This window comes from Ricinus communis, chromosome 4 (genome assembly GCF_019578655.1).
Source record: "Ricinus communis isolate WT05 ecotype wild-type chromosome 4, ASM1957865v1, whole genome shotgun sequence".
Taxonomy (NCBI): domain Eukaryota; kingdom Viridiplantae; phylum Streptophyta; class Magnoliopsida; order Malpighiales; family Euphorbiaceae; genus Ricinus; species Ricinus communis.
Genome location: NC_063259.1, coordinates 27137877 through 27161813, shown reverse-complemented (window position 1 = coordinate 27161813; position 23937 = coordinate 27137877). Strand labels below are relative to the sequence as shown.

General features: G+C 35.1%; 5 protein-coding genes across 9 annotated transcripts; 1 reads left to right on the top strand and 4 right to left on the bottom strand.

Moving 5' to 3' along the window:
* Positions 1-1280: 1280 nt before the first annotated feature.
* On the bottom strand, positions 1281-4702 carry LOC8278289 (protein DETOXIFICATION 16). 2 transcript variants are annotated; one of them, XM_025158191.2, is made up of 8 exons: positions 4316-4702; positions 2914-3458; positions 2720-2806; positions 2570-2626; positions 2225-2463; positions 1955-2073; positions 1795-1881; positions 1281-1721 (listed from the first exon to the last, which is right to left on the bottom strand). In XM_025158191.2, the coding sequence occupies exons 1-8, from the start codon at positions 4604-4606 to the stop codon at positions 1629-1631; spliced, it is 1518 nt and encodes a 505-aa protein (XP_025013959.2). In that variant the 5' UTR covers positions 4607-4702; the 3' UTR covers positions 1281-1628. The 2 variants fall into 2 exon arrangements, with proteins under 2 accessions (XP_025013959.2, XP_002511323.2); XM_002511277.4 differs by having other exon boundaries at positions 1281-1705; positions 4316-4701.
* Positions 4703-6116: 1414 nt separating this feature from the next.
* Positions 6117-8872, bottom strand: LOC8278290 (plant intracellular Ras-group-related LRR protein 9). Its single transcript, XM_002511278.4, has 3 exons — positions 7870-8872; positions 7097-7263; positions 6117-7021 (listed from the first exon to the last, which is right to left on the bottom strand). Exons 1-3 carry the CDS (start codon positions 8611-8613, stop codon positions 6373-6375), a joined length of 1560 nt encoding a protein of 519 aa, XP_002511324.2. The 5' UTR covers positions 8614-8872; the 3' UTR covers positions 6117-6372.
* Positions 8873-9022: 150 nt separating this feature from the next.
* LOC8278291 (C2 and GRAM domain-containing protein At5g50170) lies at positions 9023-14949 on the bottom strand. 4 transcript variants are annotated; one of them, XM_048372602.1, is made up of 11 exons: positions 14303-14428; positions 13731-13811; positions 13536-13625; positions 12213-13430; positions 11914-12096; positions 11548-11831; positions 11236-11352; positions 10740-11002; positions 10476-10653; positions 9694-9966; positions 9023-9608 (listed from the first exon to the last, which is right to left on the bottom strand). In XM_048372602.1, the coding sequence occupies exons 4-11, from the start codon at positions 13294-13296 to the stop codon at positions 9396-9398; spliced, it is 2595 nt and encodes an 864-aa protein (XP_048228559.1). In that variant the 5' UTR covers positions 13297-13430; positions 13536-13625; positions 13731-13811; positions 14303-14428; the 3' UTR covers positions 9023-9395. The 4 variants fall into 4 exon arrangements, with proteins under 4 accessions (XP_048228559.1, XP_015580176.2, XP_048228558.1 ...); XM_015724690.3 differs by having other exon boundaries at positions 13536-13596; XM_048372601.1 differs by having other exon boundaries at positions 13536-13811.
* A 1141-nt stretch (positions 14950-16090) lies between these two features.
* Positions 16091-17390, top strand: LOC8278292. The gene is made up of 2 exons (XM_002511280.4): positions 16091-16307; positions 16833-17390. Exons 1-2 carry the CDS (start codon positions 16164-16166, stop codon positions 16986-16988), a joined length of 300 nt encoding a protein of 99 aa, XP_002511326.1. The 5' UTR covers positions 16091-16163; the 3' UTR covers positions 16989-17390.
* A 2090-nt stretch (positions 17391-19480) lies between these two features.
* Positions 19481-20452, bottom strand: LOC8278294. Its single transcript, XM_002511282.4, has 2 exons — positions 20151-20452; positions 19481-20054 (listed from the first exon to the last, which is right to left on the bottom strand). The coding sequence occupies exons 1-2, from the start codon at positions 20302-20304 to the stop codon at positions 19663-19665; spliced, it is 546 nt and encodes a 181-aa protein (XP_002511328.1). The 5' UTR covers positions 20305-20452; the 3' UTR covers positions 19481-19662.
* Positions 20453-23937: the final 3485 nt, after the last annotated feature.

Here is a 23937-nt window from a genome sequence, read left to right as displayed (position 1 = left end):
ATATTTCATTGTTAATAACACTTTAGTGTCTCCAAAAAGAAAATCACTTTTGTATGATAATTATTTCCATTCTTATAGTTAAATTGGCATCTCTGTATGCTTATCTTATCAATAGAAACATTTAACTCAGATGACAAATTTTATTTTATTATTATATGGTTTCTACTGTTTCTTTAATTTCCACCTATTCTCCATTATACATACAATTGTCAGATTTTGCTTCACAATTCAGAAGAAAAGCTTTTGGATTTTCTTTTGAAGAAAAGCAAAAAAGTTATATATGAGAGGCGTGCAATAATATTAATTAAGTGAAAGAAGAAGCATTTAGAAAGAAACAGCAATGAAGCCTGGAGTTACCAGGTAGCAAATGAAGCACTTGCAAGAGAAAGCTAAATCAAAGATTGACATCAAACATGGCCAATGACTTTAAAACTAAAAGCAACTAAGCATGCCTGTGTTTTTCTACATCTGCTTTCGACATGTCTGCTTGATCAGTATTCGTGGGTGTTTTCAGGATATTTCTCAGATGTGAGATTGTTGAGTCTCTGACTTCAGCTGTATATCTGAATAGTTTCTTGACCAACTTTTTATATTTATATATCACATTATTGCTAATTAAAATAATATACATGTATATATAACCGAGCTAATCAATCATCTCTTCGAATATGGAAATATACACCACCAGGATTATATATATATATATATAACTTATGGTATCAGCAGCTTGTTCAATACTAAATCAGTTGTATATTCTTATTAGGAATCAAGTAGAGTGAAGCCATTGTTTTTTTATCAGATAATATAAATTTTTATTTAAAACAAAAATTCTTTTGAAAAGTAATATATATTTTGATATATATATATATCTAATGGATAGAACTTTTGGAATAGTAAAACACTATCTCAAGAGTTTTAATGCAGCTGTATATCCAAAATCATTATTGGTATTAAGTGATAAAAATATAGATATTTTTTAAAAATATACTTATTTATAAAAATATTAAATATAAGAAGAGATTCTGAAATTCTAAAGTCTATATTATAAAATTAAGAAATGGTGCTATATTGCCATCGACATTTTGACTTTTGATCGAACGAGTGTAGATTTTCTTAGATTTTGTCCAACTTTCTAGTTATCACAAGTGACGAAACAAAATCAATCTGTTCATTTAGGAAAAAATCTTATACGTTTTGATGGCAAAATATTGCTTTGAACACCTCCAATTCCAAAATGTTAATCTATTCCATAAACTTAACCATCAGATTGCAAATAATAATTGAAACTCAGATTATAGAATCAGAAAATGTCTAACAATCTGACAAAGGAGAAAACAGTTACACTCTTACACCTCTTTATTTTCTTGAAACTTCTGTTTTCAGTGTATTACTCACCATTTTGCAGCATGTAATGTATATACCATCTTACTATCTTAACGTTGAAACCGACCTTATGTCTTGTAGCTACTAAAATATCAATGACTCACTACAGTGAATCGACTAATTGAATAATGTCTTTTACCTGTGAAGTCTATTTTGATTTCAATCAACACTAATTCAGCTAATAACTAACTCACCAATATCACTTGTCAGAAATAACAAGCGGAAATAATTCTATTTAACAAGAGTTATCTAATAAAGTAGTTGTAACCCCAATATCTTTGGGCATGCTGGAAGCATTCACTCCATCCCTGGCCCTTTTTGCCTGTGGAAAGAAAAAGCTGATAACTAATCAGTAGTTGCAATAGGGCTTATCGATAGCATATAATTAAGAATTTGTTGTTGTTTTCTTACTTGTCTTTCCCAATTTGTGCGCATGGTAATGACTAAAAGTAAAAGTGCTTGTAGAGAACTCCCAGAAATGATTCCCATCCAAAGTCCCTGCAATAATAAAGCAACGAGTTTAGCCAAGACCAGCAATACAAGCTTCTATTAAAGGTGAAATTTATCATACCTTTCCTCCAAATTGGAAGATAAAAGTCAGGATTAAAGCACAAGGAATGCCGACAAGGTAATAAGCTCCTAAATTTACATATGCTCCAATGTCTTGCCAGCCGCACCCTCTTGCTATTCCTATATTTTGTATTAAAGAAAAACAAATGATATAAATTAAGGATATAGTATCAAACAAAATAGCAGTAAGACTTGCTTCGTCCTTATTGTGATACGCATAAATGCATGAAGAAACTAACAGGAAAAAAATCTGGGAAATAGTAGTGTGAACCTGAGAGGACGCCCTGGATTCCGTCCATAAAATTGGATATCGCAAGTATTGGCATTATAGATGCTAAGTACCTGACGATTTCCAATTCGTTCGTGTACAGGTAACCCCATATGTCTCGGACTGCAACTGCAATTAAGCTTAAAAGGACACTCTCTATTACTGCCAAGCAGATTACTATCTGCACTGCTAGGCGTGCAGATTGAGGTTTTCCGGCGCCTAATTCATTTGAGACTCTCGTGCTTTTTTAATTTAATTGGAGCAAGGGAGATGGAGCAAGAAACATATTATTAAAAGTTCTCGAGATAATGCTTGGGTTGTTGAAAATTTGGTAATAAGATTGTTTACCTTATAGCACTGCCTAAACCGACGGGAATTCTGAATACCAATGAACTTGTGTTAAGGCTGCATATATGATATTATAGATGTTAGTAATATTTATCTGTTCTTTTTTAGTTTCAGCCAAGAAGTAGGTTCAGTGCAGCTAGGAATCCAAACCTGATTGACATCATCGAAGTTTCTAGCTTCGGATTGGGAAGAAGACCTGACATTAGTACCAGTGACTCGTATGACCAGAACTCCACACTAATGCAAAGCCACATAAACAATTAGACTTCCTCCATGTAATATTATCAAAACAAAATGAATTGAGCAAGGTAACAAGTTTCAAGTGTATAATTATGTGAGCTCACCAGATCATAAGAGCTGAAGGTATTCCTAACTTAACGAAATCAAGAAGATTTTCCTTGCCCTCCTTGGAGAAACCTGTCCAAGTCTTCTCACATGTAGGAGACAGCTTAATATAAATTGCCAAAATAAACACGTTGATCCAATAAGAGATGGCTATAGACAGGGCAGCCCCTTTATTACCAAACCCGAGTTTTAAGATTAATGTCCAGCATACAGGAATATGCATCAAACTAGTAATTCCTGCACCGATCAATAAAGGGAGTACTATGTTTTGGGCTTGTAAGAATCTGACTTGGCATTGGAGCAGACCATAAGGAAGAATGCTAGGGATCAACCACAGGGCATAAATCTCTGCAAGCATTGAAATTTCCGGGTCTTGTCCAAATATCAAGAAAATATGTCCTGAATAAAGCCAAAAAAATGATATAGGAATGCTCATTAGTGCAAGAACAAGCATAGCTCTCTGCGTATGTACACCAAGCATATGATATTGTCGTGCTCCATAGGCTTGTCCACTGAATGTTTCAAGTGCACTTCCCATTCCCTGCTGTACTGACAATGACCGAAGGATTGAATTGATTTAGAGGACAAAAGAAAAAAAAGAAGTTAAGAATAATCTACACCTTATGTCAATTGTTATGTTTTGGTGAGATTTACTTAAATTTGGTACATACACTGTAATGAATAAATAATATATCATATGAGTATTTATACTAAAAATTAGATATTTATTGCATACTTTAATATAATAATATGTATCGATCAATTATTTATTTAAAGTATAACCAAACTGAAATTTTCTATTTATTTTGAATAAATGAATTTATTAACCGTATTACTTGATTCTAAGTCAGGTATCAACGATTGTGTGCACTAGTGAGGGTGCTACAAATATAATACTACACAATGGTTGCATTCCGTGGTTAATTAGTTTTTTCATCACTCTACATTTCTTTACTTGTATCATCAAAGGTAGTTAACTTTCATACAGATTACTGTTTTATAGTTAATATAGTTGGTAGTTTAAAATATTATTAAATATTAATTTATTAAATTTACAAAGAATAAAAATAATATAAAACCATATAAAATTAAAATCAATAAATTACAAAATATAAAATGCTTATTATTATTATTATTATCAAAGAAAGGTGACGTTGATGTTGGTGCAGTAAACGTATTTCATAACGATAACCATTCTTTTTCTTTCGTTCTTCTCTAGGAAAAAAGTAAATACTTGGTTTCGTATATACTGAGTAGGTATTTGGTTTGCAGGATGAAGTTCGCTTATTTCTCAAGGCAGTATATTACTTACCAGTGGCAGTATATATGATTTGTATCAAGAATATGAAATATTACTGAAATCTTACATGCAGGTGTATAGAGGAAAGTTCTTAACCTTACCAGGAAACTGAAACCGGTAACTCCAGCAAAGGAAGTGGCCATTGAAGCACTTGCAAGAGAAAGCTCACCAAGATGGCCAACGAACATCACCGATATCATCTGTAAACTATACTGAAAGAAACTAACAGCGATTAGAGGCCCCGCCAAGCTCATTTGCCTCTTCAGTTCTGTGATTGTCTCTGCTTCTAGATAACATTTCCTGCCCTGATTTGCGTCATATTCAACAATGTTTTCATGAGTTGCGATCAGAGGGGACTGCATTAAAGAACTAGAAATGTCTTGGTCATTCATGTTGAAGGAGTGAGAGGTTTTCTCAGAAATCCCTCAAGTGATATTGTTGAGTGTCTGACTTAGGAACATATATAGTAGATTATCTCTGACCAACTCATATTTATTGCACTGCGAGGCACTAGGCAATATATGAATGACTAATTATTTCCAGATCTTACAATTAAATTAATATAAACATATGCATCACATGTGTGTAGTATTCCAATGAAATACAGAGGTCATAATGTCACGTGTGGACATTGATTGGTAAATTCTGCAGTCGATATTTGAATTGATTTGATGTAAGAACCAGTGCTTTTCAAAACAGCTGGATCGGTTGTAGAATTGGAAGATAATAATGGTCTGCAAGTTTATCATCTGAAAAGTAAAGCAACTATGCCATGCTGCAACTTGGTATTATGCTTTTAGAAATTTTTAACTAACCTGAATATATATATATAAGATAAAAGAAGTAGAAAAGCATAAAGATTTTAATTCAATTGTTGTTTTGGATATGTTAAGCAATGGTGGGGAGGGCTTCGAATTTGCATTCATTATTGTTTAGATTGCCTGTGATGGTTGAAACAAGAAAATGTTGCATCGGACTCAAAGTTTGATTTAATGCCCGAAATGCTTCAAGGGAATGAAAAAGAAGTAAATCGATGGTTCTTAACTAGAACATTCTTCACCCCAATTGACAAGTTCTAAGACATATGCCTAATTAATGGTTGCCATCTTATTATAACAGTGATAAAAATAAGGTTTGTTTAACTGGATATCTGCATGAGCTTGTGCAAATATTAAACCTTTGGATTTCAAACTAGATTTTACATCCCAAATCTTTTGACAAGATCCTAAAATCTTATGTATATATTCAATGCACGCAAGTGACGTACAGCTTCTACGTTGACTTTTTGACCAATAATTTTGTTCTTTTTCCAAAGATATAGAAAAAGTTCTTTCTCAAACTGAACTGTCAATTACACAGACAGGGTCAGTCCCATCCAGCCACTTTACTTTGAGCTTCAATATTTGAGATATGCTCATTAAAAGAGGCTTTTCTAGCCAATTTATGGCTATCCAATTACATCTTGTAGGAACAAAAAAAAATAAGAAAAACGATTGAAACTTTGAACTAAACTTGAGGTTGAGAGGGAATGATAGCACCTGACGCTGCTTTAATGATATTCTTTGCATCTCCCTCAAAAGTGACATGGCTCGACCCTTTTGCTTTACCCATAAAAACTGCCCCACTAGCAGCAAGAGTTTGTAATGGTTCTCGGACTTTTCACCAAATTTCCTCATACCAATATGATATTCATCATGTAGCACAACCAAGGATATCCATAAAATTTGCAAAAGAAGTCGAATCATTTAGCACGAGTGTAGAATTTCTCAAAAGTTGTCAGGGAAAATGCTTTCAAAACCTTCCAAACGTCGATTTACTACACAAGTTAACTAAGATTGCAAATCATAAAATGTTTTGACATTTTCATAAGTAAAACAAAAATTGTGGAAAAAAAAAAAGAAGAAAACAAAAATAATAACAGCAGAATGCCGTGCCCCATATATTTTAGATCAAAACTTGCATTTCCGGGAATAGAAATGGAAGCAAAACAAAGGTTGCCAGATTTCTATCTCTTATTAACTGGAATTATTGCAGCATAAGAATTTAAAATGACTGCAAAAGAAAAAGAAAAGCAGAATAAATCCATCCCTGCGTTCTTTTATCATGATTATGTGCCATGAAAAGGAGGGTCCGACCAAATTATCATCACGCCGGGATGTCATAGCTGCTGATTGAGATAAGAGTCCCTAGGAGATCTTGATCTTGGACTTAGATATTCTGAAACATTCTCAGTAACATTTGCAGCATAACTCTTCAACCAGGATGTGCTCCGTGTCAACCACCCACTCTGTGCTTGTTCTTGTACTTCAACCATGCTCTTCCTTTCTTCCTCCACCAATATGTCAAGCCACCTTTTAGCCATAAAAATTTTGACAGCTTCAACCCCTTCTTTTACAACTTCGGGTGGTGGAAGTATGAGAGGATTTTGGTCCAAGTTCAACTTGGTCAAATTATCCAGCCGACCAAATGAATCAGGTAAAGTCTCAATCTGATTATTGCTGAGATCAAGTTCCTTGAGATTTGTCAAATCACCCAAAGTGTCAGGGAGTTCTTTCAGGTCACTGAAATTACTGCTCAACTTAAGGATCTCAAGATTTATCAGTCTACCAAATGAAAGTGGAAGGCCCTGAAGCTCATTAAAGTGAGCATCCAAGTGCTGCAGAGATCTCATCTCTCCAATAGAAGTGGGAAGAGAACGAATCTTGTTCAATTGGATCGATAGCCTCTTAACATTCACCAGCTCATACCCAATATTAGTCGGCAAATATGTAAGACGGTTGAAGCTCACATCCAACTCCAACAACAATCTAAACAATTGGATACATGTAGTAAATACTATTGATACCCGATCATACAATGGCTTTGCAGTGAATTATGCTTACCGGCAATGAGAAATGGAGTCAGGCAAGGACTCGAGCTTATTGCTGGAGACATTTAGAACTTTCAAGTTAACTAGCAAACCAATGGAATCTGGCAATGCCTCCAGAAGATTTGAAGCAAGATTTAGCTCATCAAGATTTTCCAACCCAGCTATTGAGTCAGGAATGACCTGTTCTCGTCGCATAGATTATCGAATATAAGGAGAAAAACATGCAAGTTAATACGATAAAAAGATATTTCAATCCTGCATCATAACAAGTAGAAACTACATGTTTGTTTGTTTTAAATAGACCATCACATTGCAATAAGTCGGTTCTGCCGAGTGTTACTGTTTATAAATCACAACCACCACCATCCCATGTACATATCATACCATCTCTCCCTACAAAATGAAAATAGTTCTAGTAGAAGTGGGATAGTTGGCTATAAGAGTCAATTAATGGAGAGAGAGTTTCTAACTGCCACTGTGGTTATGATCAATTATGCAATTGAACAACATGATAACAGAATTCTACAGTCAGAAGTATAGAAAGTTCTTACAGACATACACTCTAAAATACCTTATAATTATATACATGCTCATAGTGTTTGGAAGTCTAAGAATATAAGAACTCAGTTCAATTGGATTCTATTTAGTCAATTCTCAAGCCCATTAATTCATATCTTTCAAGCTTATTGCTGGTTCACATTATATTGCGAACAGACTTGCATATAAAACCATAAACTTCTTCTACCTGTTTAAAACATACTAAAAAAGAGGCAGGTATTTACAAACCTCAAGCTGATTATTAGACAAATCAAGAACTTTCAATCCAGAGATCCTGCAGAAAGCCTCAGGCAAAAACCTCAATCTCCGGTTCGACAAATCAACTCTCTCCAAAACCCTCCCACTGGCTTCTTTCATTATTCCAACAACCTCTTCATTCACTTCTTCATTATCTTTATGATTATCTTCATCTTCTCCTCTTTCGGCTCTCTCATAAATCTGAACCAACCTTTTCTCAGCATCCTTCAACATCCTATCATATTCGGCGTGCATTTCATCCAGTTGCAATACCATTTTACACAAATTCTTCTCTTTCTCGGCGGATTTTCTACATTCTTGTTCCTTATCCGCCAAATGCGATCTCCACTCAAGCCTCTCCACCTCTGCAGGTCGCGGAGAGAGCACTATCTCTTCAAGCTGTTTGGATAGGTCAGATTCGATTTCTGCCAGTTTGATTCTAGCGTTGTCGACTGTTTCATGGTCTGGACGGGGTCCTAGGGTTTGGAGTACGGATCTTGTTTGTGAAACGTCGGATATAGCGCGGGTCATTGATGCCAGGAGTTTCGGGTCGGTTAAGTGCGGTAGCTGGGAGGTGATTGGTGTTTGGCTGGCAGAGGGATCGGAGGGCGCGCGGGGTGGCGGTGGCTGTTCGATGTCGAAGGAGGTCTCGGAGGAAGAGGATTTGGGTCCAAATGAGGGTAGCCGGGCCATGACGTAGGAGAGGATTGGGAAGGATTTCGGGTTTGGCTCCATTTTCTTTGAGGTTACGGATTGATTGTGTTTTTTTTTGTTCGTTTTGGTTTGGGAACTGAAGTTAGGGGTTGAAGAGAAAGAAAAAGGGATGGCGTTATGTTAGTTGCAGTCTTTGTGCTGCTTATGCACTGTGCAGCTATGGCATGGAGCAAGGGAAAAATGACGAATGTTATGGGATGGACGATGAAATCGGTGGATAACGTTCCTAGCGGGCGATTTGGTCAAATTACAGTTACTCACGTCCCGAAACAAATATCTGCAACTGTATTCATCCTTATTTGCGCAATTATTAAACAACATCATATCATAAGCTTTACATTATCGAATCAAAATTAATGTTTTTTCTTTTCATATTTACTTGGAACGAAAAAACATTATATCATTTCTTCAAAAAGAAAAAACAAAATTATATCATAAATCTGTAATGATAAACTTATTACGGGATGAACTCCACATCTATCATAGCATTTACATAATTAGTAACAATTTGTCGTGAGCCCTATCCGCTTAAACTTGCCTTTCCAAGAAATAAATGACGCCAGTAGAATAGTAGATATTGTCTGATGACGGACAACTGCCAGTCCATGTAAAAATATACAACAATAAACAAGTTGCAATTGGAAATTTTTCGAATCTCTGTCTCTAATTAATGCGGGAAAACAATTCGTGTGTAAACCCAAATTTGCTGTTGTTCTTCCACAGAAACAAGGGATGGAACCAGATTTAGAAATCATAAACAGCTCCTGGCCTCTCTCACTTTCGCATTTTCTGCAAATATCCTATCAAATGATACTGCCATGTTGAATTGTGAACAGCACTTCTCTCTCCAGCAATTCAAATATCTTGTTCATTCTGTGTGTGAATTTCTCGGTTATGTTCCTAGTGATCCTCTGCTGGAACTTGGTGCTTTTCAACCAGGTTGTCCCGACATAAACATCACACCTGCATGCACTATGAGCAAGGCTAGACTGCTCAATCCGGTACCTGACATTAACCTGCATCAATACACAATTAGCATCAAATACATACCTTACATTACATGGAGAACAACAGAAGTTCCTGAAATTTTATTTCACGTACGCGGAAGTGATCCCCGAATGGAACACTTTGAAGCACCATGACCTCATTTACAATCCATCCTCCATCGTTCTCAATGGGAGATTTTTGTTGTGTGCAGCTGACTTCCCCTCCAAAGATTGAAACATGGCGGTTGAATTTGTAAGAGACATGTCGTTCAAAAACTCCAGATTTCACTGATTCCCATGCGGTAGTTGCATAATTAAGACATCCAGATTTTTCCATAATCTTATGCTCCATCTTTCCTCCACCAAATATTTCCATGAGTGATTTTATCTGCGTCATCAACAGTGGTCAGCAGCTATACAAGCAGCTCAGCAGATTATACATCTAATCTTTACATGGTAGAGGCATCAAACAGAAACCCTCCTAAAACCATCACTCAAATTCTGAGGCCCCTAGAAACCATGCCCTCTGCTTCTGGACAGGAGGACTGTCGAAGAGGGTTCCAGTAAAACCAGGTGGTAGCGTCCAGTGCCCAATTCTGACAGATATGCACATATGCATGATTGACATTATAAAGCCTAAAAATGAAAGTTATAGTCCTTAGACGGATCTCTATGCTTGAGGAGCCCCAAGTTGCTGGCTCACTACAATGTTACAGCATTTAGCCCTCATAGTTCAAGTTGCAAATAAATGATGCCAAAAGCCATAACCTTTGTCTGCTTTGCATGCTTTATTCTAGCTATTAGAAGTTGTTCTGAGACAAAAAGGCTCCACTGGCATATTACTAAATTCTTATAAATAAAATGGAGGTGAAGATGAGAAGAAAATTGATTACTTACACTAATGGGCAGTTCAGCAGAGTAAACCCTGGACATCTTTGCCTCTTCAGCAACCAGAAGCGGTCCAGAGTCTTCAAGCATGACGGGACTTTCTTCTTGATCTTGCTGCTGCTCCTCTGCAATTAGTGCTTTCTGCTCAGGGGTCAGCATTCTTGTTCTCCACAAGGCCATAATTGTCCTGTTGTAGGAGCAGATGCATCACCTCAGCTTAAATGATCTTCTAGAATCAAGGGTGCTAAACAGAAATATTTTATATCATGATACCTGCTGGCTGTATTGAATGACACAAATGACTGGAAGTGGTACCGGAGCCTGCCTTCTTCATCTAGAGTCTTCGCCCCATGCCTTGCATCAAGACCTCTACCCTTCCGTAAGACTATGACAAGAGTTGGGATACCAACGGAAGACAGAGATGGGGGAAGCACATGGATGTCTTCAATATCCTCCCAAAGAAAGAAAAATTTCGTTTTATGTCCAAACAAATTGGCATAAAACCCAACAATTCTAGAAGATAGGAAAAGCCTGCCCTGCATTTAAAATACATATCAGCGGCAACCTGGAAGAGTCTTTCAGAGGAGCTTATCCTAGCATGTAAATAACCTCATTCTATTCAACATTGGATTCATTCTCTCCATGCCAAACTGGGAACGAATGTGTTCTTAAAAAAATCACTTTATGCACTAACTCAGTTTTCTGGTTATCAAAACAATTAGTTCCTTTCTAGAAGCATAGGTCTTGACATGGAAGCTATAACTAGTACCTGCAAAGGCATCTTCCTCTTCAAGTAGCAGGTAAAGTCGCTTATAAGAAATTCTTCTGGTGGCAAGCCAAACAGTTTCTGGAATGTTGAATTCCTATGAGGTGATCGTAAATTCAACTGCCACAGAGCCACAAATTGGATGAGCTAAACACATTGTAGTAGAAACTTTGAAGGGGAAAGATATACAGAATTTAGTGTTGGAATCGTGACATGCATCCTGTGCAATACAGGAAGGAAGAAAAGAGGGATGAAAAACCACTAGTCTAGATAAACGAGCTGAACCAGACATGGATCAAATAACAGGATTTTTACCTTTGTCCCAACTTCCTTTTCCACTTTTGTTAAATACTCCTTAATCATTTCAACACCTTTGCTGTTGTCTAAATAGATTCTCAAGTGTAACTTTGATTGAGAAGACTGAGCAAGCTTTCCCTCAAGGGAGATCCACATGTCTGCCAGTTCAGTAGATGTGTGCTTCAAAAAATTGATCTCAGTATGCCCAAGTGACGTGGCCTGGTCAAACGGACCATCGAAGTCAAAAACTTCCACATCTAGAACTGAAGGTGGTTCTTCCATTGCATCAAACTCAAGTATGTCTGCAATATTTCTTCAAAATATTTTAACACTTATAGTTGCAGAAAATATGAAGCAAAGAATCCCACAAGATAAAGGACTTACCATTCCATTGAGGATTGCTACTTTGGAGCTTAACAGAGCTTGTTCTTGTTTTCCCATTGCAGGTGAACACTACATAGGGATCTGAAAGCCCTGTTGAGTCCAAGGATGCTAAATTGATCCCCTCAATTAACGCCACAGTAAGAACCCACCCATTACCGTGGGCTTTAATGCCATGATCACTTCCTGTTGATAAGGTGATGCAAATGAGAACTGGGTTGGATAGTAGCACAGTAGGAATTTTGAGACCTAAGATTTTATCTTATTAACAAGATGTAAGCAAACTAGAAAGAGATGTTTACCTCTTTGCAACCTAGCTTGTATGAAGTGTGACACCATGTTATAAACACGCTCCAATTGAGTGACTAAAATTGCACAAGTGAATAGTTGTCCAAAGCTGTCTGGCAAGTCAAGTCCATTAATTTCCAAACCCTGGACTTTACTTGGTTCACATAATAGAATATGTAGGACGACATAAAAAGTCATGAAAACAGTAGAAACAACAGTAAAATTCAGAAAATATTCAGATGCCATTTCCCAGTCCGACTCATGTTCTGCTTCCAAAGTTGTCAGCACATGATCCTTCTTTGATAAGTCTGTGGAATCCAGAATCTTAAAATTTTTAGCCAACAAATTAGCAAATTGATCAAAACTCTCCTTCAGTCCCTGCCTTGCTCCTCCTTCAATCATACCTTTCAACATAGTATTTTGATGGAAGTTAATGCCCCATGATATTATGAGGCGGGATGATTCTTCTCCTGAAGGTACTTGTGGTCCAGGCACTATCTTGTAAAGCAACTCAATATGGAATGTCCTTCCATATGGAACATCTGGTGTGCTAACATTTACGAAGACAGCAAATTGCCGTCCATCTGCTCTTATATAGGTCTGCTCCTCAGTGGCTTTAACAGCCTTGACTAATTTGGTTGCAGCTTTTGTGTAGGTAACAATTCGTGTTAGATGAGACATATTAACTGATTTCCAAGTCCAAGGCCCCTCTTCTACATCTGTTGTACCCTGCATTTCTGCTATGTCCTTCCTAAACTGTGAATCCGGCGCAAATAGAAACTTATTGAGATCACATGAGGGCACCGCATAAATCTGATCAAGAAGAATGCCTCCATGGAGGTTTTCTGGCATTTCTTCTTCTTCTTCTTCATTTCCATTTGAATTCATGATCTCCATAGCTTCTTCGAAGCTACAGCTGGATGGAGGTTCCTCAGGACAATCCTCATAATCAGACGATGCACTGGCTGATTCAGATGAACTATCAACTCTTAGGGCTTCCTCATTCTTATTGAACACCCTCTCCAGACGGCTTGCAATAGTCTTCATTAGCTTCTTCCCATCTGTCAGCTTAAGCAATGGAGCTTTGGAGCAACACATACCCCCAGAAGATACATATGGCCCTTCATATTCTTTATGTCCCTCATCCGTAGGATTTGCATTAGCATTAATAAAATGGTTGGTAGCAAAGTCGTGGCCTTTTCCGTGCAGTGAAAGAGTAAGAAGAATTTTCCCTGCATGCATAGCAAATGTGACATGATCTAGTTTTCATGTATGAGTGATGCCTAAATTGATAATTCTACAAGTAGGCACCACCATGTAGGCTGTGTGCAACTTACATCAACGAATGAAGCAGATATCCAAGAGGAAATATAACTGTGTGGGCCAGCTGAACCAAATCTGGGGAGTTGTTTGGGTGACAATAGAAACTGAATATCGACCAAATTATGGCAAATTATCTCCAACCATTGACATTTATGTGGAGAAGCAATCATAATTGTCAAAACTTGAAGTAATAAAAATCCTACACTTACAAGATATACAGCCATAGGTGATTAAAATAGTGCGTCCCCTTAGAAGTTCGAAATTCGGAGTAAATGAATCAGACAATTCCGCTTATGCAGCACAGAAATTTAATCAGTTCAAAAAACAACTGTGTTCAGAACAAACTAATTAATTGCGTAGGAATAAAAACAAAATGAGTTTCACCTGAGATCATACAGAGAACAGACTCATATTGTGCCCCTTACATGAAAAAACTCTCAATTATTTACAATTTCCAACAGAGAACTGTCGTAATAAAGTCCTAACAACCATTATTTACCAGAACACGGAAGGGAAATGAGCCCTCAAAATTACACTTATCTACCAAACACTAAGATCATTCTTGTGATCAAATGAAAATTTTCATTCTTTTTTTTTTCTCTTTCTAGTTGTCACTTGTCAGTTTTCACTCCATTATGCATTGTATAAAGGATCGAGCACGCAAAACCAAACAATTTTTAAATCAAAACACTAACACAAATTTGAATTTTAATTCAGTAGAAAATGCTGTTAAAAAATAAATCTTTTTTCTGAAAAGAAAGGCGGCAGAAGAGATACTAACCATTATCCATATTGATAAATTTGCCAGTAAGGGGCTTTTCAAGAGAGAACCAAGTAGGTGGCAAGCTATGATTATTCTCAGCAGAAATAGAACAAACCGGAATTCGAACCCGCCCCAGCAAATCTCCGGAGCCACGATGATCATGATTATAGTTAAACACAGACACAACTAAGTCCACATCAGTATCATGTACTCTGAAAACAAACTCCTCGTTCCAGACTGGGTTTGCACTGTCTTTCAGAACTCTAGTCTTGGAATTGTGTTTTCCTATCTGGAGTGTCACAAACGAGTCCTTTACAGGCAATTCTTTTGCCTGCAGTACGTACACGTAAAGCCTCATGGTTTTACAGAGTTTCAAAAGAATATAGCTTGTTTACAAAGAAGACAAGCGAGCTTATGGGTTTTAGGAAAAGAAAGGAAACATTCTCGGTGTCCTTGTTCTGGAAGAAGAACAAGTGAGGATGAAGCCATTAAAAGAGACGTGGATAAGAGAGAAAAATGACACGACATGGAATAGAATAAATATGGCAAAAGAACGTAAACAAGTATATGGGAGAAAGAGGGAAGGGAAGAGAAGGCGGTTGTTTAGGGTCCTTTTCTCCTTTGCTTCTTGAAGATGATTTTGTCAGCTATTTACGGTTTTGTTTAACGTTCGAGGCTTCAGACTATCTTTCACGTGTCAAATGCCTTGGTAAGGGCTGTATACTTGTACGAGGGCTGCTCAGTGTAATATTTTTCCAGATTTATTCCATCTTACGTAATTCTGAAAGAACATTGAAAAAGTTTATTGAACCAAAAAGAACATAAAAAGCCCAAATGACCTTAGGGTCATAGTTTTAAGGGCTGGCTCCACCTTTAGCTTGTAAAGTAATCCATCAAATTAGGAATAACACCTAATATTTTAACAAAATTATATTTATACTTTAATTCATCTTAAGAATATTTATGAATATTAATTGGTTATTCTACCTACTAAAATTTAAATAAATTTACATACTAAAAATAATTGCTTATTAATGGATTTGTCTAATGTATAAATATTAATTAAATTATAAAATTAACAAAATTAGAATATTATTAATAAAATAAAAATATCAAATATATATTATATAATAAAATTAAAAATATAATAAAATATTAATTTTATCAGACATCAGACGCTTAAGGATGTAAAAGTAATTCATTATGAGTAGTAAAATTAAGCACAAAGACAGCTTAAATTAAATTATCTTAAACTTATTTTATTAAAATAAAATATCTAAAAGTACCTGACATGTTGGCGGCCTATCCGTTCCTTACTATTATTCTCCTAACAAAAAATTAAGAAATTTTTTTAAAAATATTTAAAAATTAATAAAAAATATCATTTTTATTATATAAATTTTCTTTTAAAATACTGTTTGTTTAACTTTTTTTTTTAAAATACCTTATGATTGTCTTTGGATTGTTTTCAATTATTTTTTTATTTTTTTATTGTTTTATCAAAAAATGATAAAAAAATAACTAATACTATATTTTAAAAAATAATAAAAGTTCACATTTCTAATATTTTCATACAGTAAAAATAAAAAAAGATTTATACCATATTTTTTAATAAAAAGTCAAAAGACATGAATATTTTTATAATTTTTAAAAATTAGTCGGGCTAAACTTGTACCAAGACCCATATCAGGTCTAATTTCAATTAACAAGCTACGAGCCCATTTAAGCCCACTCTCGTTTACTACGGAAGCCCATTTGAAGATTAGCGGTTGTACAAAACTACACGACAGAAGAATTGCCATAAAAGAGAGTATTAGCGAGACTCTTTAGTGTTAGAGGGTGAGCAAGTTTGAAAAAAGGCTAAAAAAAGCACAGACAAATGTTGCAGTTTCCGGCGTTTATGACCCAGTATCCATGGTCGACGAAGACGATTCCGACGTCGTATTTGTTGCCTTCACAGTGGCCTCAACCCCATAGTGAAGAGCTCCTCCTCGCTATGGAGGAATCCGATTACGAAGAGAAGGTATGAATTATCCCCACACTTTCAGCATTATAACAGATTATTTTGCTGTTGATGGAAGTTTTTAGTCTTAAATCCATTCATAAGTTATATGCTTCCTGGATCGAAAAAGAAAAGAAAAAGAAGACAAAATTATCTCCTGCGTTAGAAATTGGGTTCCATAATTTTGTGAAATTATAGAGAAACTTTAGGGCTTAGTGTTGAAACCTGGTAGTCCAAAAAAGATTCAACAAAGACTGCATTGTGATGTATTCCTAACAAAACGTATTTGTATATGTGTTAAGCCCTCCATCGAAGAAATTGACAATTTATTTGCAGATGCACAACTAAGTGAATCTGGATTATACTTCTTGATATGGGTAGCTTCAAATATTGGGTATAAACAAAATTGAATTGAGCTTTTGTTAATAGGAGTCATTATGGACCTTTCTGTTCATGCATATGATTGGGATTGTGGTCTGCATTTGTGCCTTTGTGCCTTTGAGATTATTCAATTTGTTGGGATTGACATGTATAATGTGTTGGCAGTGCAATGAGATCAGAAAGACCAATAGCAACCTCCCAGTGATTGGGAAAACTAGCGTTGATAATGATAAAGAAGACTATGATAATGATGCTGATGACGATGATGCTGATAATGCCGAGGAATCTGAAGGCGAAGAATTTGAGCAAGAAACTGGCTGAAGATTGTTGCCGATAGTCTGTGTTTAGTTTGGAAAGTTTTAAATGCCAAATTGTCCTTGTGACTCATTTCCAAAGAAAGGGAGAAGATTTTGTTTTTCATATTATGTTTGCATACGACAGCAACTTACTTGGTTAGTTTGCATATGACTATAATTTACTTAGTTTTTATGCTAACATCCAATCTTTCATTGCTGGAAAAGCAACATTGCTCATTGTCTGCTTACACCATAAACTCCTGTCTATACCCAGGAGTTTCATTCTGTTATGTCTTTTCTAGATTTCAGTGTCTTTTGTTCCTAGCAATTTAGTGTATCAAAGATGTTCAATATCCAGAGACAATTAAGACTGTATAGATACTGCAATTTATTTCAAAGATGAAGTCTTTGATGCATTTTAAATTCATACTAGATGATATTTTGCGCAGGATCGTGGATCTGTTAAATATACTATAAACTAAATATTTTTAGTAAGTATATTTTGAATATAATATTTTATAATTAGAAGATGTTTTGAAGTAGAGTTACTATTTCCTTTTAAATAAGAAAATACGTAAATTTAGAGACAAAAGTCAAAAAACATAAGTTTTGTTGTAAAAATATTTATTGACAAATGATAATGCGAATTTGTAATTTAATATCACAAGAGCTTCTGGTTCGTTGAAAGGCATCAAACTATTACAAACAAGGCCCCTTTTCTGGAAAAGCTTGAGATTTGTGCTTCCAATCTCATCCGCTCGGTTATTATGGAAAAGAAATAAACTTGCAGGTCCAAAATCTTCCTTATATGCTATATTTGTCAACGCGCAGAATATATGGGCACAAGATATTTTATGCTTTTGACCTGGTTATCAAGCTACTTTCTCTGCGGGAGACTCCTATACTGAACGTTTACTTCAAATATGTTAGAATTTAGTTTGGTGTTTTTGCAAGAGTGCAACTTTGTATATAATTTCTTATTTTCCGTATGTTGCTTGTTCATTCTTGCAGAAAATTCCCAGATTTTCTTTTAGTTAGTTAATTAGTCTCAAGCACTTGTTCAAAGTTGCAGCATATGATGATGATGATGATAGTCTTCTCCATTTGTCTCGGCTGATAATGTCATCTTCTTTCCTGCATAAGTTCACGTTGTAATTGTAAGTGAGTGTACAATATTTGTATCTAAGAACTTTACAGCAGCAACCGCGATTTTTCATTTTCAGTGTTGTCGGCACATACTAGTTTCTGCATGATCATCTACTATGCACTCACAACAGCTCTGAAATTAAAACCTCTGTTTTAAGAAAGAATAATCATAAAGCTTTCTCTGGTTTTTTTATCTTTTCTATTTTCTTTTTCCTTGTGGCTGTTTCAATTATATAGTGGCTCTTCATGGTTAATGTCTCTATATTTGGTAAGACAAGTATAAGTTTCTCTCTATATATATATTTTCTGGTTATGACAAGTGGCTTTTCTGCATGTTTCAGTCGACATGAAAAAGTTCCTTTGGATCCATAGGCAAAGGACTGATAACGAAGGGCATCAGATGTCCTCTTCAACATCTTAAATGGTAGAAATGGTTGGGTTTTTTGGTTGAAGAATGGACGTGGGAATTGCCACATGGTGCAGAAGATTATTGTTAATCCTTGCTGTCCACTTTTATTGGATATTCCACTGGATTTTGAGGGAGGCTGGCAAGGTAGAATGGTCAAGAGAGCATGCTTCTGAACAGCTGAAATCCGTAGTATAGTGCCAGGGGGAAAATTAGTAGAAAAACTGATTTCTAATCCCATCTTGGGAATAGAAGGAGTGATGACTTCCTGTTTTCCTTCTAGTAAATGTTTCCTCGGTGATGTTCTTCATGGATTTCAAACCGTATTTGGGAATAGGAAGAGTGGTTGATTCCTGTTCTCCTTCTAGGAAATGTTTCCTCTGATGTTCTTCGTGGATTTCAAAGGGTATTTCTTTCTCTAAAGAGGGAACCTTGTTCATGCTTTAATTATCACTTTCCTGTTTGTTTCTTTTCCTTTTATATTCAGTAAACTGTTATTGACTTCCTCTTCTATAATCTTTGAGCAGAGATCTTTGAAGCGTTATTAATATTTCCCAAACGTTATGGAATATTGAAAATGTTTAAAGTGGTTATGGCAATGATTCCAATATTATCAGTCCAAATTCAACAAAGTTCAAGGATGTGTTTCTTGTTGCTAATAAATCTATTCCTTCAAGCAGTTCAATTGAGATTCTTCACGCCTGCAAATCAAGAAATAAATACATTTAGAAAAATATAAAAATCAACAAAGAATAGCCAACGACAAAATTAATAAAAGATTCCACGCACCTGTGAGCTGACCATGAAAAGAATTTTCTTGGATAGAAACGCTGCAAGTGTGCAACTGTGTATTCTGTCAAAGGTTGACACGCTACACTCGTCCTGTATAGAATAATACCCCGCCTAATGCAATATTACACCTGCTTTTGTATCAACGGCTGCTAGTAACGGCAAAACTTAACGGCTGGAATAAAAAACCATCTCATAGGATCTCAGGCAGTCAATAAATTTTTCTGTTTCTCAAATTTACAATCCAATCACAAACCAAAACTTAACTCTCTTGAGTAAATATTTTTTTTTTTTATCGTCATCATCTATGTTCTGAATTTGTATAAAGCTAAATAACTATTTTGGGAATACTTTCGCGTCAATGCCAGTTTCTGTAGCAGCAAGAGTCACAACACCCCAATCTAGGGTTTCCTTGTCCAAAATATGAATTGTAACGCATTCTGCCAGTGTCTTTATAAACACTGATAGGATATCCAATCGGCAGTCCGTAAGTGATTGGTTTTGATTTAGTTGGGGATAGATCAACGCTTGAAGGAGTTGATGGAGGAGGAGAGATTGTCTTGAGCGACTTTGGAGGAGTAAGAACCGCTCTAATTTTAGAACCACGACAATTCCGATTATATTCTTCAATAAGAAAACGCAATTCTTCTTCTGATTTTATTGAAATCAACGTCTCCAAATCTCCGTTAGGTAGCTGACACCTCAATTCCACGGAGTATCCGCAAAATTCTCCAAGCTTAACCATCAACTCTGTAATCAAACGAAAAATCACCAATTCAGCCTCTCTAAATGAAATCAAATTAGCAAGCAAGCAATCAATCAATGGAAAAAAACTGATTAACAAACCTGCAAAGGAAATAGAGCGATCGACAGCAAGAACTCTGGTCAGACCACCAACGTAACGGAGACTTCCGTCAATGGAACGAGGAACAATCTTACCGCCGTAACTACAAAGAAACTTCAGAGTGCTTCTCTTCGATTCACTACTATCCCTCACCATGTTTTGATTGAGAGTGAATGTAAAAGAGAAGCTTCCGTTCGATTTTTTTCCTTTTCTTTTTTCTCTAAGAAAGGGAGATTTTTAGAGGGGTACCTGAAAGTGGAGAGGAGAGATTGGTTTGTGTTTCAAACCGCAAGGGAAGTGAACTTGAAAGGTATAAATAGGAGAAAAGGGGTACAATAGTAACGCAAGTGATGGGACCCACACGCAATGGGAGTTGTGAAATTGTTGGAAACGGAAAGGAAGCGGGCAAGGCAGAGAGAGAGAGAGAGAGAGAGAGAGACCATATACGGTTTGGAAAATATTCGGATATTCGTTTTCTCGAGGGAAAGGAAAGTAAGAGGAGAGCGGCCAATCAGGTGGGGCTCCGTGGCCTACTTTAGGTGGGCATGTCTTTCGGAGATTCTTTCATTCGGTCCTAAAACAAAGATTTTAATTATTTTCCAGCTCTGCTGTGTCTCGCCAGACTTTTGCCAATGAATACGTTTTTTTTTCATGTCAATATTTAATATAAGAATCGAATCACAAACCTATAAAAAACTATAAAATAATTATATATTAATAAAATTTAATTATTCATTAATATTTTCTTATATACTTTAATTTTAATAAATTATCATTCTATAACATATGCTCACATGAAATTCAATTCATTATATAGTAGTACGATTTTACCTTATTGAAAAAAAATTATTCATTATCCTAGATCTGTGCAATATAGAATAAATATTACTTACATACTCTAAATCTTATAGTGAATATATCAATTAAATCGTATTCTGATTTGTTTCTATATTTTTTTAATTATAAACTCTATTTCTTATCATAATTTTGTTTAAGTTAATTACTCTAAGCTTTATATTCAACTTTGAAAATTAACAAATGTTACACCCTTCTGAATTTGGTTTTGTTTTTGTTGCCCACTATTTTTCCGTGATTGATAAATTCTTACTTGGTCAAAGTTATAAAGTCAAACTTTTGATTTATCTATTTTTTTCAAATTTAAGTATATATATAAAAGAAATAAGCTAGTTTATGTATGTGACTTATTCCATTTGTAGAATTAACAACATTCATATACTATTATCATATTACTAATTATTACTTATATGATATATATTTATTTACGGATATGATTGACGTTTTTAGTGAGATAGTGCTATTGTAATATTTTTAGGCAAAATTTGTTATGAATTTTTGAAACTTTTTATTTTATTTTGTTAAACTTTTGAATTTTTAATTTATTTTATTAGATTTTACATTTTTAGTTTTAGTTTTATTGAGAACTTTTTATATATATCTTACAAAAATTTTATTTATTTTATTATATTTTTATATTTTGAATTCAGAATTATTAAATTTTTAATATAAATAAAAAGACTCAATTAAATAAAATTCAAAAATTTAAGAATATATTTTGCCTTTTTATTTATTCATATTAAGTACTTTTCCTTTCTTTTACTATGTATGTACTATATTAACAAATAAATAAAATAATAATAATATACTTCATTTTGCAACAGGTAAATCACATAAACTTATTTACTAAGAGGATAACTACAAATTTAACTTTTTAATAAAAATAAACTACAAATTTAAATTAATCTTTCTTTTCTTACATTCTCCTGATTGTCCTTTTAATGAAACATATACGGAGGATGTACATTTGCCAAGGCATTCTTCCTAATAAATATTCTTGGAATGTGATACCCTATCAAATCAAATGGTGCACAAGTTAAGAAGTCGAAAATTCTATTCCAAAGTAGCAAAATACTTGTTACACCAAAACTTTGCCCAAACCGAGCGATCGCAAATTATTAGGGTGGGGCAGGTGGCCTTATTTTCAACGCAATTGTCCCAAACTTATTATTATGAAAATTCCTTATTATTCACGCAATTGAGCTGAAGCTTTGAGAAGTTAAGAAGATGAATTGAGCAAGCGAAAGTGATTCTGGCAGCACATCTAAAGTCTAAACACATACCACTTTTTCTTATTGTTACTCCTTATTAAACAAACACTGCCTAAGATATTTCAGAAAAGCCTTTATTCACATTAAATAGTTGAAAGATTCCAGGGTACATACTGGCGACCAGAACATTAGAAATTGTCAATCAAACATCCACCACACCTTAATTGCGACAAATAATTTAGAAAGAAAGGAAACTTATTACCTCATTTCAATAGTTAAACGTAATTCTAATTTTGAACCGGATCGTCACCAAATGAATGAACTTGGGAGATTGGAATGAGCCAGGGGATGACAAGTGGAGCAAAGATTCTGTGCGTGCCTAACACGTGGGTGGTGTTGTGGCGACAGCCGCTAGCCCAGTTAGAAAGATGTCCTAAAATCAGTTAGCCAGAGTCGTCATCCAGTGTGGCATATAGTGGCAGTATTTGCTGAACGTTAGGTCCACCTCTTATCCTCAATAACTGACCCATCACGAAATGGCTTTGCAGATTCTTCGTTAATGGTGAAGGCAGAACTTAGAAGATAATTGTAGAGGTGACACGGATTGGCTTTGTTTTTCTATACGAAAATAACATAATATCCCATGTTCTAATCCTGAATAGTGCACACGGATGTGACATAGCTTATCTTTTCTTTTGTATGCTTGTGTTATTGTGAATTAATACTTTTTGTTTTATTCTTGGATTGAAGTTTCTGTGGTTTTCTCCATATCTTTATTGGGTCTCTAATATCAGAATCTCCATATACGATCATCAGCTCTAAGAAAAAGGGCCCGCTTGCAATTATCGGGCTTTGGATGAGCAGCAGGCCTTGTGTGTTTTTTCCAAGCCACACGGCCAATGTTCTTAGGTCTGGCAGCAGCCCTTCAATTGTGAACAGTGTGGAATCAAGAACCTTTTAGAGAATCAATTTGGAAAATCTAGCAAAGGGCGATAAATATGGAAGTGCCACAAATGTCCTCTAGAGTACATTCCTTTTCCAAGGGGATTGACAAAGATTGCAACTATATGCATGAACTAAAAAAAGAACCTAAGAAAGCAGATTTACAAGAATAAATTCACGTCTTGGTACTTTGCAATGGAATGGAAAAGTGGCAAGCTTAATGTGAAATGGCTGATAGGAATCTTTCCATCTGAATGGGTTCTGGAAAAGATTGAATCCAGCTTCCCACTGAGCTTACCAAAAGTGCAAGCATGTGTACAATTCATGTATTGCTTCAGACTACTTTTTCCAATTTTCTTAAAGTAGGATTTAGTCAACTTTTACTCTTTAGGATGCTGGATTTGCGAAATCTGTGCTTATTGAGTTTTTGTCTCTTTTCCATAGTATCTAAAGATAATTGGCTATATAATAAAATAATATCACTATAAAAATAAAAATAAATTTATTTCGAAAGGTAACTCATAAACTATCCTATAATTATATTTATATCTCATTACATACAAAAATAGAATAGAAATTGTTAAATTGAATATAAAATTATTTAAATTTTTATTTAAATTTAATATATATATATCAAATCAATAAATAATTATTAATTTTAAATAATATACATGTTATAAAAAAATTTGTCAATCATCCACTCACTTGCAATTTTTCTCTCTGTCTCTACCGGCCACCAAATAAGGCCGGCAGCGGTCTAACAAGCAAACTTCAGAAAGAT

Coding starts and splice junctions, on each gene's coding strand:
- LOC8278291 (XM_002511279.4), bottom strand. CDS start 14,642: ATGAGGCTTTACGTGTACGTACTGCAGGCAAAAGAATTGCCTGTAAAG. Junction 11,353..11,547: donor AAAAGGAAGTTGGGACAAAG/GTAAAAATCCTG, acceptor GCTCTGTGGCAG/TTGAATTTACGATCACCTCA. Junction 11,003..11,235: donor AGAGGAAGATGCCTTTGCAG/GTACTAGTTATA, acceptor TTTTAAATGCAG/GGCAGGCTTTTCCTATCTTC.
- LOC8278289 (XM_025158191.2), bottom strand. CDS start 4,606: ATGAATGACCAAGACATTTCTAGTTCTTTAATGCAGTCCCCTCTGATC. Junction 2,464..2,569: donor GGTTTAGGCAGTGCTATAAG/GTAAACAATCTT, acceptor AAATTAAAAAAG/CACGAGAGTCTCAAATGAAT. Junction 1,882..1,954: donor TCTTCCAATTTGGAGGAAAG/GTATGATAAATT, acceptor TTATTATTGCAG/GGACTTTGGATGGGAATCAT.
- LOC8278290 (XM_002511278.4), bottom strand. CDS start 8,613: ATGGAGCCAAACCCGAAATCCTTCCCAATCCTCTCCTACGTCATGGCC. Junction 7,264..7,869: donor TGTCTAATAATCAGCTTGAG/GTTTGTAAATAC, acceptor CGACGAGAACAG/GTCATTCCTGACTCAATAGC. Junction 7,022..7,096: donor GACTCCATTTCTCATTGCCG/GTAAGCATAATT, acceptor CCAATTGTTTAG/ATTGTTGTTGGAGTTGGATG.
- LOC8278292 (XM_002511280.4), top strand. CDS start 16,164: ATGTTGCAGTTTCCGGCGTTTATGACCCAGTATCCATGGTCGACGAAG. Junction 16,308..16,832: donor AATCCGATTACGAAGAGAAG/GTATGAATTATC, acceptor ATGTGTTGGCAG/TGCAATGAGATCAGAAAGAC.
- LOC8278294 (XM_002511282.4), bottom strand. CDS start 20,304: ATGGTGAGGGATAGTAGTGAATCGAAGAGAAGCACTCTGAAGTTTCTT. Junction 20,055..20,150: donor TCGCTCTATTTCCTTTGCAG/GTTTGTTAATCA, acceptor GTTTGATTACAG/AGTTGATGGTTAAGCTTGGA.